Here is a 14,627-nt window from a genome sequence, read left to right as displayed (position 1 = left end):
GGGACGACTCTTTCTATACACCTAGATACCACAGAAACATAGCACATTGCCTAGCACAAAGAACATCCTGGGACAGTGAGTATGTAAATGATGATGATTTAATTAGGGGGACCACACAATTGATTATCCAAACTAGGATTATCTTGAGAGCAGTAGGATGATAGTAATAATAGTGTCAGGACAGAAGGTGTAAACAGGGATTGTCCCAGACAAACTGGAAGTATGATCCCCCAGATAACAATGGTTGACTTTGAATGAGCCCCGACTGCCAGTCACTGTCCTACGTTGCTGTCCATGTGTCATTTCTTTGACCTACACAGTGACCCAGTGTGGAAGCAATGGTTATTAGCTACTCTTCACAGAAGAAACACACTGTGGCAGAGGTGGAAGGGAATTTATCCAACACAACACAATGAGGAGAGTGGGTGGGAGAGCTGGGACCAGGATGCAGGTCCTTGGAATCCAGAGCTCTTGTTCTGGGCCATTAAACCCTGCTGCCTCGTAGTGGAAGATCTCAGGTGTTGGCATGGGGCAAGAAGAGAGTCTATTCCCAGCCTAGCTTGCAGTAGTTTTAGTTAGCTCTCGGGCTTTGGTTTCGTCATTCGTAGAATGATGACAATGCCTATTTCCAGTGGCCCTGGAGGAGTAAGGGGGGTAAGGTCTGAGAAGATCAGACACAGTGTGTGTGTTTATAAGGGACTTGTCTTAGGGGTAAGATAGCTGCCAGTTTACTGTAGGCTCCATGAGGCATCTACTCAAATAGCTGTGACACAACGTAAAAAATGGCAAGTGCCATAACGGAGTAGAGGAAGGTCAACCAATGCCAAAGAGCCTAATGATTAAAAGCATGAGATTTTTCATAACACCTGTGTTCAAACTCAGGCTCTCAGATTTGACCATGTCAGATTTTCTTTTTATTATTTTTCTAAGATTTTATTATTTTTAAAGTAATCTCTACACCCAGTGTGGGGCTCGAACTCACAAACCTGAGATCAAGAGTTGTATGCTTTTCCCACTGAGCCAGCCAGGTGCCCCAACTATGTCAGATTGGAATAGAGTTTCTCCAAAGAAGATATGCAAAAGGGCAACGAGCACAGGAAGAGATGTTTAACATCATTAGTCCTGAGGAGAATGCAAAACAAAACTCTGATATCACTAAACACCCATAAGGATGGCTAAAGCAAAAAAGAAATGGAAATATTGGCAAGAATATCTGGTAGAGAAACTGAAACCCTCGTTCTTTGCAGGTGAGAGGGTAAACTGGTACAGCCACTTTGAAAAAACACTTTGCTAGTTTTTCAAAAAGTTACCATATGACCTAGTATGATACCTAGGAGAGAAATGGTACTTGGGGAGAAATGGTATAATACCAAGAACTGAAAAATATGCCCACACAGTAACTGATACACCAGTGTCACGGCAGCATTATGCATACTAGCCCCAAATAGAACCAACCTAAACGTCCTTCAACTGGTGTGGTACATTGACACGATGGAATACTATTCAGCCAGAAACAAACGACGTGAAGCATAGCACATGCTATAACACGGAGTAACCTTGGAAATACGATGAGAAGCGAAAGAAGCCGCTTGCAAAGGACCACACATTGTATGATACGCTGTATATGAAAAGCGGTTTCCCTCCAGAATAGACAAGTCCATAGAGACAGCAAATGGACAAGTGGTTGCCTCGGTTGGTTTGGGGGAGATGGGGAGTAACTGCTCATGGGTGCAGGGCTTCTTTTGCAGGGTGAAAAGGTTATGCAATTAGCTAGCGATGATGGTTGCCCAAGTCTATGGAGGTACTGAAACCACGGAATTACATTCCTTACAAGAGGGAATTGAATGGTATGGGAATTATATGTTAATAAAGCTGTTATTTAAAAAATTCCGGCTCTGCTGTTGGTGTTGGTCATTGACGTTATCTTCCGTAAAATAGGGCAGGTGACAGAGTCTAACTTAAAGAGCAAGTGTGAGGATTACATGAGAGATTGCATGTAAAATCTTGGCACAGCGACTGGTAGAGTGAATGGTCGATAATTGATAGTGACAATGTTGATGATTTTCCTGAAATACATGTCCTTTCTTTTGTCCATCCTGAAGCATAGGGTCAGTGGCACTTTCAGCAAAATAGGCTGGGGATTCATCATGACTTGGGACGCATGAAGACTGACCCTTACCCCAATACCCTCACATCATACGTGTCTCTGATGGAATAGCCTTATGGCTCTGGTATCTGTTATTTATTTCTTAACTAATATAACTGAGACCTTGCTCAAGATGTGCTCATGAAAAATTACCCTTTTAATGGTGGAGCATTTAATGAGAAACTGGGTTATCTACTGCATAAGTGCCCTTCATACAAATTAGCTTGGCCCTGGGTCCTAATCTAAATTGGGCTCCCTACTTTCCTCTAAATGGCCTAATATTTTCTTATTAATCTCTGCCCTCATTCACCTGATCTGGCTCTGCCTCCTTATGAAGCGTCCTCCTTGGTAGAGCCCTGTGCCTTGACAAATGTTCCTTAAGTCTGTCTCTGTATCTGACTCGTGGACATTTTCTGGGACATGATGCGGAGACCGGAAGGTGTTTGTTCCAGTTTCAAGCTGTCTCTCCAGTGGGGTATTAATGCTGCCAGTGTATTAGGTAGCAACAGATTTGGGCCAGGTGAGTTTTATATACAATATAAAGATGGGGAAGTCGGGTAGAATGAGAAGCAATTAGTCCTGGTGGTTAAGAGCACAAGCCTGAAAACACAGAACACAAGCAAACCAGAAACCTGGGCTTTGGCATCAGACAGATCTGGGTTCAGGTCACACTCAGTTAGGTTTAGACAAATTACTTGGGCTCTCCAATGTTCCATTCAGGCCCTCATTTATAAAAACAGGAATGACAGTACCTAGGTCTAGGGTTATTTCTGGGGCTAAACAAGTTGGTGTATACAATGTGCTTTGAACAGAGCCTGATAAATGCTACCTGTAGGTAAAGCTGGGAGAAGTCCCACACGGTCAAAGGGATTTGATCAGTGACTGAAATAGTGTCGTGTGTTGAAGAAGCAGAGATCGTTTTGGGGACAGAGTAACATAACCTTCCCAAGAACCAGGGGAAGCCATGGGCTACTCCCACCCACCATTGCATGATGGTGCAGAGAGAGGTGACCTGTAGGACCACAGCTGTGTGGTTGGGCCAGATGTCTGTACGGGGTGTATCATGGCAAATATCTTCTTTGTTCCTAGCTTTAGTCTCTGACATCTGCCCTCACAGAATCCTGAGGCTGAATATTTACATGGATCATAGGTTCTGACTAATCATCCCTGTGTTATATCTGTTTTGTGGAATATGATTCAAAGGCTTGCATAGACCAGGAATCAGCAAGGGTACAGTGGGAAGAAGCACCAGCTGGAATTCAGGGGTCTGGCTCTGCAGACGCTTCTCCTTTGTGCCCTCCCTCCCTCAGCATTGTATCTTCTACGTGCTTCTTTCACTGGGTTGGTAACAGTGGCGACAGCTGCCATTTTCTGAGAACTTACCATGTGAATCCATGCTTCGCACGAGCTCTCTCCTAGAAGTTACTATTCACAATAAATCTGAATGGAGATATTTTATCCGCATTTGACAGATGAGGAAACCAAGGCTCAGCAGACCGTTTAGTTGGTTGCAAGTGAAAAAGCCATGCTTTGCAATGAGGAAGCCCAACTAAGGCTGCCACCTTCTTACACAACTAGCAGAGTGGGTTGCGCGTTTTTATCTTCGAAGTCACCAAAATCTCGAGCTTGTAGGGGCACAGATTTTGTCTCATATGTCTGTTGCAGTGAGGTACAGCACCTGGCACAGAGGAGACCCTCCCTCAGTGAGGGATGATGGAATGGATGAACCACAAGTTATGTTTTTTTCAGTAGAAAAGCATTATGCAGTGGTTAGCTATTGCTGTTGTTTTCCCCCTGTTTTTAGCTCAAATAATTCTCAACCATATTATGGAAAGGCCTAGTTTGCACGTCATATAGATAAAGGGAAGTAGGCCGAGTTCTCTCTCCTGTGCTCGGCTCTTAGGTTTCTGCGCCATGATGGCAGGCTTGATGGAGGAGGTATTAGAAGTTCAAGTTCATGATTTCCAGAACATGAGTATCAGAAGACTAGGGTGCTCCAGGTTTTAAGAACCACATGTGCAGGGGCGCCTGGGTGGCATAGTCGTTAAGCGTCTGCCTTCGGCTCAGGGCATGATCCCGGCATTGTGGGATCGAGCCCCACATCAGGCTCCTCCGCTATGAGCCTGCTTCTTCCTCTCCCACTCCCCTGCTTGTGTTCCCTCTCTCGCTGGCTGTCTCTATCTCTGTCAAATAAATAAATAAAATCTCTTAAAAAAAAAAAGAATCACGTGTGCAAACTTTACAAAAGTTTGATATTAGAAATTTTAACTCCTGTGTATTCATCTTTTTTTTTTTTCTGACTGTGTGAACTTGGGACAAGCTCCTTGAATTCTGTGACCGTCATCTTCATTATCTAGAAAATGGATATGGTTGAGTTTTTATGAAGAGTGGGGATCGAGTTTATAAAACATCTCCCATGAAACACTCAGTTCACGGAAACTTTACTGTCCTTATTTCATGCGGACGTACTTGAACTTCTGGTTGAGGTGCCCTAGCAAAATATTATGTTAATAATTACTGAGAAAGGCTGTTGCAGGATATGGGCCCACCATACCAAGTAGCCTATTTCTATACACACACGAGTTAGAGAAGAGATATTGTAAAACCTTTTTTTTTTTTTTTTGATAATTGTCTCTGGGTCATTACTTGATACAAAGCAATTACTCTGGAGTCTCACTATAAAACAGCCCATGGAATTGGGTATAAGAAGGTCTTGGACCCTGGCCAAAGTCATATTAAATGCTGGAAATGCCAAAGTGGCTCAGTGCTAATACTACTCTAATAAGAATGTCAGACATGAACTCTTAGTAGGTGATTATTATTTGTTGAATATCTGGTGTGTATCAAACTCTGTATTGGGTGCTTTACACTTGTTGTCTGATTTAATTATCTTTAATGCCCCATTGGGGTTGGTTATTTTTAATTCTTTTTTTTTTTTTTTTTTTTTTTTTTCCTTCTCTGCCTGAGAAAACAGAGGCTCCAGAGAAGTAATTTGCCTCTGGATTTAAAAGGATAGAGCCAGAATTTGCATCCAGGGGAACTAGCATTCTTTTCCACATGGTCCAGTGATTTGACTTTCTTAGAGCATAAGTGAAACCGGAGAACGAATCTCGGCACTTGTGGGTGTTTAAAGACGGTGGGACCTGAATACTTACATGCCTGAATCCTGCTTTTCTCTGTTTTTAGGTCAGGATCGCAGCGAAGCCACTTTGATAAAGAGGTTTAAAGGTGAAGGGGTCCGGTACAAGGCCAAGCTGATCGGGATTGATGAGGTTTCTGCAGCTCGGGGAGACAAGTTATGTCAAGATTCCATGATGAAACTCAAGGTGCTGTACAAACATTTTACTTTCGATATCACGGGTTTTATGGGACTGAGGGGAGGGAGTGATTATGATCATTGTGGTAAAACTTTTTACTTATTCGTTCATTAGTAAATTGAATTACGGCATGTGTTCATTGGGAAGAGATTTCAAACATTATGAAAATGTTTATTGAGCGCCTACTATGTGGGGATATTTTGCTGGGGCCCAGTTTTATAACTTCTGAGAGTATCGCCGTTTATTCAATGTTATCTTCATGGTGCAATGCCTGCAAAAAAAAGTAAAATTGTCAAATTTTATAGTCCCTCACAATTTATGAATCTTTGCCCCTTTGTTATTTTTGAATACATTGTAAATATTTTACCATATGATAAATATGGTAAAAGATGCTGTTAGGATGAAAGCTGACTTTATTCATTCTTATCATTCTTATTAATGTTCCAAACACTCTGTAAAAGAAAAATATTTTTTAAAGTAATATGTAATGAGACTGTGGTATTTGGGGACATCACAGAGAGACTTCTGATTGTAAATGCTTTAAAGAAGGCTTTTTTATTGAGAAATCTAAGAAAGAAATTGGAAAAAATTAGTATACAAAATGAAATTATGTTATTAAATGGCCTTTTAAAACATATGAAAAAGAGCATCATTTGTTCCCACATTCTGGTCTTCATATAGTCTGTGTTTCCTTCTTTTAAAAAGTGAATTTAAAATATTGAAAAAACAAATGAGTTAGCAGGAAGTCTACAAAATACCTTATGCATTTAATACATATAATTTAAGTATCTTCCAATTATAGAATTTACAAAATGTTCATTGTGTAAAATATTTTGAAAATACAGAAAAATATAAGGAGAAAAATTAAAATCATCCATAATCCCACCACACAAAGAAAATCAGTGTCTACATTTTTGTCTGTAACTTACAATCTGTCTTTGTATGTTATTATATGAATTATAAACATATGTAATACAGTTGAAATTACTATTATACAGTCTTAAACACTGTTTTTTTCTCACCTAATATAATATTTATGAGAATTTTTTTTTCATATCTTCAAATAGTCCCTCAGGACACAACTTGGTCAGTGTAATTTTTTCTTTTAAGTGTAAGAAAGGAGGAACAAAAGAAAAAAATATCTCTACATGGCTGGCCAAGTTCCTCCTAGTACGAACTGGGACAGTATCTGTAAAACACCCTCTATGTTGCCTTTTCTTTCCTATTTGCCTAATAAATCAGAGCTATTATTTTTTATTTATACTATACAAATTTTCTCAGCAGTTTAACATGGATATCAGATGCTAAGTCTCCTTAGTATGGCTGTAAGAATCATCATTTTAAAAAAAATCTTAATTTCTATTTTTTTTTTTAATTTTTAAAAAGATTTTATTTATTTGAGAGAGAAAGAGTGAGCATGAGCTGGAGGGAGAGAGAATCTGAAGCAGATTCTTTGCCGAATGCAGAGCCCAACGTGGGGCTCGATCTCATGACCACGAGGTGGTGACCTGAGCTGAAACCAAGAGTCGCCCGCTTCGCCGACTAAACCACCCAGGCACCCAAAAATCTTAATTTTCTAAACTGTGTACCCATTATTTTTTTAGCTGTTACAGAAGGAATTTTTATTTTAATAGTTATGTATCTATTATAAGGTATACTAGAAAAAGGTTTTAAAAGATAGCAAATCATGATTTCACAGATTATCACCTTGGAAAAAGTTAATGTTTTCTTTCTTTCTTTCTTTCTTTCTTTCTTTCTTTCTTTCTTTCTTTCTTTCTTTCTTTTCTTTCTTTCTTTCTTTCTTTCTTTCTTTCTTTTTATAATTAAGCAAGATTATGAGATTTTAGGACAATCCAGTAATGAACTCTCTTCTTCAGCTAAGCTCAAATCTGATTGATAAGTAGATAACAAAGTCTGACAGGAGTCAGACTGCCAGTGGGCAGATTGCAGAGAGAACCCAAAAGAGACTGAGCCTGGAGTCCTCAGCCTCCCTGCAGACTCCCATCAGACAGAGCCATGCCTTCTTCCCCAAGGAGACCCTACTCAGTGATAGGGGTGAAGGCCAGGATCTTCATTTTTGCTGAAGTCCCTCCTTACTGAGCACGAGGCCAGGCAAATGGAGATTTGCTCCTGACAAATATTAATTAAAGGACGTCAAGAAAAATCTCCCAGCAGCCTTGTTCTCACGCAGAGCCACAAGCAAGTCTGCTGAGGAGCTGATGCGGCTTCTCCCAGCATGCCGGTGGATAGCCATTCACCAGGCATGCGTCCCAGGGCTCCTCTTCGGCCACTGCCTTCCTGGAAGGGCTGAGTCTAGGTGGCTTGGAGCGGGAGTCTGCCTGCGCTCCCTGCAGGTTTTCTGTCCGCATTCACGTTGACTCAGGCTAGCTGGACCAGGCCTGGCGGTGATTGCTGACCTCGTGCGTGTGCGTGTGTTACCTGCAGTGAAATGCCCCATCTGTCACCCCTCAGAACTAGGAGGTCCCCAAAGCCCCGAGAATTTGTCCTGCCATAACACACTCCTGTCAGATGCGCTGAGCTCGTCGAGGGGATCTTGGTTCCCAGACAATTGTGTTTCATTATTTGCAAGTTGCTGAGAAGAATGTTGACATTTCAGCTCCCAGTGGTTTTTCTTTAGGAAACAGAAACATAAATGATCGATTCTCCATTTGGCCACCTGCCCAGGAAAGAAAGAGGCAGAGAACTACAAAATGCCTGTTAGCCTTGCAAAGGGGCCCACTTGTTCATGTTAGGCCATATGAGAAATAAAAAGAAAATCTGCTTTCCTTTGCTAGACTCTTTGAGGCTGGTACCTTTTCCTGTTTTAGAGAGTTTTCTTTTGGATCGTAGAGATTTGAGAGGGGATTCATATTCCAGGTATGAGTGGGCTGTCGCCTGTCCTCCAGCAAAACACCATCATCATCATGTTTTAATTTAGAGTCAACATAAGCATTTTCCCATATATCACCTTTTTTTCTCTTGTGAGATAAATATTAGCCCCCCTGTTTTATAAATAAGAAGACTGAGGTTCATAGAAGTTAAAGGATTTGCCCCACAACCTTCATTTAACCTGTGTTAAGCCCAGAATTTCAAACCTCGATCTCTGGATGCCCAGTGTTGGATAAGACATAGTTCAGGGCTTAATTATATTCTTTTTTGTATCTGCAGTTAATTTATCTTGGTTCCCCAATGAGATTTTAAGCCCCCACCAGTAAGTTAATACCCGGTACCCACAGATCATTGACTTAAAAAGTAGTCAAGTTTTAGAGACGTTGGGCAAAACGGTGATTGTGGACACCCCAGGAGGGGATGAGATCTCCCAGAGACAATGCCTGGAGGGCTAATTACAGAGCTCTAAATATGTCAGCTGGGGTCCTCTAAGGAGCAGAGCCCACCCTGGCTAGGTCAGATGAGACACTTTCATGAAAGAGCCACTTACAAAGGGTAGGTAAGGTTAAGTAAGGGAATAAGGAATGGTGAAGGTCCCAGGAATCTGCAATAGGAGAGAACAGCTACCACCCTAGGAGGAAATAAATTTACTGAAACCCACGGAGAGCAGGATTGAGGAGGAAGTCCCCTCCCTCACCAAGAAAAAGTATCGGCCCTGCCAGAGATATAGCACAAGGAGGGAAAGGATACGGATGGAGTACCCTGACCTCTCCCTCCGTCCACCTCTGATCTCCTGCCTGTCTTGCACTGGTGAAACCCAACTGGAAGCCAGACGGCAGGAAGCCCAGAGGACCAGGGAATGCAGTCCACAGGGGCCAGGCTCTGGGCACTAAGCAGAGTAGAGGAGAATAATTAAATTCTCTCTCTCTCTTTTTTTTTTTTTTTAAACTGGGAAAAGTGAGATTTGGGGTGAGTTTTTTCCAAGGTTTGTATAGCTAATAACTGGGACAGCTGAGATTGGAGACCAGCTTTTTTTTTTTTTTTTTTAATCATGGAACATTCTGGAATAGCACTGTAGGTTTTCAGCCATTCATGCCTGAAGCCTATTGTGTTTTCCTACCTGCTTTACAGGATCCACCGAGATCACAGCCATTCCATTATGTGCATAGGGTTTCTCAGAGCCCTTTCCTGTGCTTCCCCTTAACTCATCCTCGGGGGACCCCTGAGCTGGACAGGGCAGCCAGTGAATCCTGCCTGACGTGTCTGACCCTCTGTGTGTCACTTCCTTCATGGAGATACTACCTATGTGTGACTCCCCGAGGGATGCCTGTGTCCATCATTCCACAAGCGCCTGGCACGAGGCACTGCTTCGTAGTATGAATGTTAGTACCAGTAATCATGACGGCTGTTATCCACCCAGCTGTCCCCGCATGCAACACGCCGTGCTACGTGCTGTACGTGTGTAACTGTTTTCAATGTCTGAACACCCTAATGAGGTAAGAAATGCGATGATTTTCATTTAAAGTTCCCCTTCACTGTGGAGTCTGGGAGCTGATGGTTCCACCTGGCTGTTTGCAGAACATTTTTGACATATCTGTAGTATATTGTGTAGTCTTTTTTTTTCCCCATCTATGTGTTCCCCCCTCCCCCCCCAAAAAGCTCTTAAGGAAGGTTATAATAGAAGGAAGCTCAACATGGGAACCTGAGAGATCGCTGTTTGAATTGTCTCTCTGTCTTATTAGTTCCTTGAGGTTTCAGGAGGTCACTTCAGCCCCTGGCCTTCTGTTTCCTCACACGTAAACTAAGGGAGATGATTTTTACTTTCCAGGATTAAGCATGGGCTAAATTATATGGTACAAGAGAGAACCTGTAAGCGTGTAAGTGTAGGTACCCAAGAAAATGCTTGGCTGTACTTTCCAGATTTCCAACAATGCCTTCCTTGGTCAGGTGGCTAACAGGAGGCGCAGAGCCGCAAAGGGCACCTCCATCCACATCTTGTGACCCCCAGTCCGAGCTGTCTCCTGGACGTCTGCTCGTTCTGCGTCCAGCAGTGAATAATCTCGTGGGGAGATGAGACCGTGAGGCGTGCCGTCTGCCGGTAGACTTGTTTGGCCATAGCGCCATTTTTCAGAACTTGGCTCAGGGTCCTGTCTCACAGGAGAAACATGCTTGATAAAATTGGAGTTTTATTTCCCCAAAGACGGCGCTGCACGGATAGTCCTTCCCTCTTTCATTTGTCATGTAAAGCCACCAGCAGCAGCCCCAAGCAGAAACGCTCCTGGAACACGTGCGTGTGCTCTTTCCCTTCTTTCCATCCTCCTCTGGGTACAGCTGCATTCTGCTATTAGAGGGGGTGGTAATTCAGAGAGCGGGGGACTGTGGGCCTGTTTTGGAGATGCAGACGTTGAAGCCGCTCTCCTCGATCAAAGGTGCAGCCCTCTCCCCACCACGGACTGTGATGTTCTCTCCTAAGAGGAGCTGAACACAGAGGAAGGGCTCCCCGCCCCTTTGACGCGGTCCCTCCAGTCCTTCTGTTTACGATGGAGCGACTTCTCATTCTTTTTGTGTTATGTCTGGAGATCTGAAGTTGGAGGTTCAGCTGCAGAGGGTGCCAGCACCAGGTTATTTTATTCCAAATCCAGCCAAGAACCCAGCGTTCAAAGTCTGGCGGGCTCACTCGCTGAGGGAGGGAAGGTCACTTCCCCTTTCAGGTGCCTGCTTGATGCTGGGCTCCGTTGTTGATACTGGTCACATAGCATGGATTAAACAGAGTTCTGAGCACAAGTGAGCTTTGGTTCTATTGGGCAAAGGCAGATGGTCACCAAATGAATAAATAAATGTATCAGATGGCCATAAGGACCAGTGAGGAAAAGGGAAGCAGGGAGAAAGAGTGAGGTGCAAAGAGGGCAGGGGTTGGAGACAATGTCCCCCCAGTAGGATGGCATTAGAAATAAGAATTACCCCACGAGGCTGCCAAAACATACTTTGGCCATTCTCCCCATGTTCCTGAGAGTCACCCCTCAGTGAATTCCCAGGAAAGCAAGCCGCACATCGAGGACTCCAGAAACCTCTGGCCAAGCAGGACAGTTACAGAGACAGAGGACTTAGCTTTGGGGGGTGAGTCACTGTCTTTAACTATTTAGAGGACAGGCATTGCGGAGGGATCCCTGGTCACTGAGGGGCAGTCCTGAGGGGTTGAAAGAGCAACGCTGGGGAGGGTCACCCAGAGAAATTTTGGCTTGCTAGAAAGAAGCCACCGTGTGAAGAATTAAGTGCCCCCTGCACCGGGAGTCCGGAGAGCTGCGTTGTAGGCTTAGCTCTCCACCAGCCCCCCGTACCACCTCCGCACTGCCCACCCCCACCTCCCAGACGTCATTTTCCTCACCTGTCAGCTGGAAACGTGGAAAATTTTTCTCTAGCTCTGACATTCTGTACATCTGCAAGGGTGTAAGTGGTGCTTGAGAATGAGTGGGTGACTCGGAAGGGAGTGACTTTCCTACTAGTAGTCCCCAAACAGGAACCAGAGCACAGACTTTTAGGGACAGTTGTTCATTTACTCGAAGAAGTTAATTTTCATGACATCCCTGTAGTGTTCCGGGCACCGTACTAGGTACTTGACATAAATTTTCATTCAATTCTCTTACCCATGCAAGGGTAGTGTTTACACTTGAGGAAGTGGCAGTGAGAATTAAGTCATTTGCCCAAGATCACAGAGAGCCAGGAGCATAAGCCAGCCGTCCGGTTGCACAGAACGTTGCTGGTACCCAAAGTGACAGTAACGGAACAGCCTCAAAGGGATGACCCGTGCCTGTGCCTTCTGGTCATCCCTGTTCCTAACACCACTGGTTCTCTGACACTGAGGTTGTGAACATGTTCTTCTGATGAGAGATCAGATGACTTTTATCTCCTGGAAACACGATGTCATGATTATTTTCGACTTTTCTACTCCTGGAAGCCCGGAACTATACCTGCTGATAGTTGGGCTTGATCTTGCACTCAGGGCAGGCTAATAGCAACAAAGGGGCTAGAAGGTCCAAAACACCTAATACAGAGGTAGGAACACGCCCCCACCCTGAGTATAAATCCCTTGGAATGTCCTTACCCTCTGAGTGGTACCCTCACATGAAGCCCATGCTTACCTGTCAGTGGCCACCACAGAAGCTAATTTAAGAAGCATGTATTGCATGGTGCACTGGGTGTTATATGCAACTAATGAATCATCGAACTTTACATCAAAAACCAGGGATGTACTGTATGGTGACTAACATAATATAATAAAAAATATTGTTATAAAAAAATTAAAATAAAATAATAAGTGGCTTCGCTCTTAATTTGCATCATATCAACTTTGGGAGAACTCTGAATAGTACATTCATCTCACAAGAATGACAGAGTGCCTCTTCCCTCCAGGGACTGTCCTGGGCACTCGGGATAGAGCAGTGAGCAGAGGGACACGTGCGCCTTTTGTGATGTTTACCTTCTAACTGACTCAGATACATAGCTTTGGCTTATAAAATGTTTGGAAAAGTGGGGAAACAGAGGCATTGATAAATGGAATGCATTTGATAGGTAACTTCCTACCAAAAAGGGTAAAGGAAAATAGAAGATGTGTGTGGGGAGAAACTGCAAACCATAAGCATGTCACTCTGATGATCATATTTTTCCAGACAGAAGAGAGACTTGCAGTCTGGCAATGGTTTTTATTTTCCTTCTGGTCTCTAAAATCGATTCCTATGGAAACTTCGTCCAGAAGTATAAAGATTAAATCACATTTAGGAATACATTCTGTAACTCCTCTTTATGTAATAGATTGAAACCATATACAGTATGAAGCCCAGCAACATATTATTAACAAGAGGATCATATCGTGTTTACTGTGGGGTCTTGAATTCTGAGCTGGGTATCTAGGCAAGAAGGAGGTGTTCGATAAATCTTGGGTGGCTACGTGAATCAGTGTTCAGGTATCTATTGATACAATGTTAGATATAATGTTAGGGTAACCATTACCCTAAAATATCAAGCAGAGGCAAACACGTTGGTCAGGGAAGCATGGAAGGGGCGAAGGGAGAGCAGTGTCCGTTATTGGTGGCATTGGCGGATGGTAGCTGACACGCCTTTGGGACTGGAGGGAATCTTCAAATGAAACACTCAAGTAAAAACCATATCTTTCCTTTCAACAGGGCGTTGTTGCTGGCGCGCGTTCCAAAGGAGAACACAAGCAGAAAATCTTTTTAACCATCTCCTTTGGCGGTATCAAAATATTTGACGAGAAGACAGGGGTAAGTAAAAGAATCCCATGGCATTGTGGAATTGAATCCATTGACAGATGTGCCCTTAAAAGCCTCTACTCTCTGGGCAGGAATATCAAACAAGCATAAAAACACATAAAGCGACTGACAAACTTGATCAACTGTGATCGTCCATCAAAGGGACGCTCTTCCCTGACTTGGCCACAGTGTTTCTAACAGTGTGATTGTGATAGAAGTGTCACACAGGCCCGGGAATCTAACAGGAAATTGATGAGCTTTGAAGCGCGGTGGGTAATGTGACGGTTTAAGTTAAATTTCTTTGTGTGTTGGCAGCTTTAATGACATGCATCCTACAGGGAGACACGTGAATGTCTTTTGACTTGGTCAAAGCCCCCAGACCTTCCTGAGTTTAGCCTTTGCCACCTTGCAATTGCTGTAATCAAAAAGGATGGAGTTTCCAATCTTAGAAAAGTCTGTCACTGCATGACCAGGAAATGTCAGGGCTGATGTGTTTGTTGAACCGCCAAAGAAGTGGTTTGTGTTTTCAGGAGCCCCCCCCGGCAGCACTTAGCTCCCACCTTCATCCCCAGGGCTGCCCTACCATTGGTGGTCCTGTTCATTGATGATAAGGGAAAAACAGAAAAATGTTCCATGCTCTGTTTAGTCCAGAGAGCAGGAGTCAGATGGACGTGGTTTTTTACTTTTATTCATTCAGTGTTTTACAGCTTATAAAACACCTTTACATGTATTACCTCCTGTGCACTTCCCAAGTTAATTTTCAAGCGTCGTATACACCAGCCTCAACCAAGTTACTCAACCTTAGTCGTTTTGCATTACATTTTCTCTCCTTTGTTCTGACTCCTATTAGGATACCATACGGGTAGGAGGATGATAATTTAACAGTAAAAATGGGTTTTGAAGAAAAGCTTTTTCTGAATAATTAGTCATAGGATAGATATTTGTCTACCCAGATTCATAGCAGCATTATTCACAGCAGCCAAAAGGCGGAAACTACCCAAGCGTCCA

At 43.3% G+C, this 14,627-nt stretch overlaps 1 protein-coding gene across 4 annotated transcripts in view; it reads left to right on the top strand.

Moving 5' to 3' along the window:
* The window catches only part of DAB1 (DAB adaptor protein 1), a 389,340-nt gene that overhangs the window by 243,021 nt on the left and 131,692 nt on the right, over positions 1–14,627 (top strand). For all 4 annotated transcript variants that reach the window (XM_087865923.1, XM_087865922.1, XM_045802234.2 and 1 more), the window contains exons 3-4: positions 5,333–5,472; positions 13,533–13,631. In XM_087865923.1, the coding sequence (XP_087722049.1) occupies positions 5,333–5,472; positions 13,533–13,631 (239 nt within the window). The remainder of the gene's footprint in view (positions 1–5,332; positions 5,473–13,532; positions 13,632–14,627) is intronic.

Source organism: Ursus americanus, chromosome 12 (genome assembly GCF_024610735.1).
Source record: "Ursus americanus isolate L20-20 chromosome 12, mUrsAme1.1.p, whole genome shotgun sequence".
Taxonomy (NCBI): Eukaryota; Metazoa; Chordata; class Mammalia; order Carnivora; family Ursidae; genus Ursus; species Ursus americanus.
This window is presented reverse-complemented; position numbering and strand designations above follow the sequence as displayed.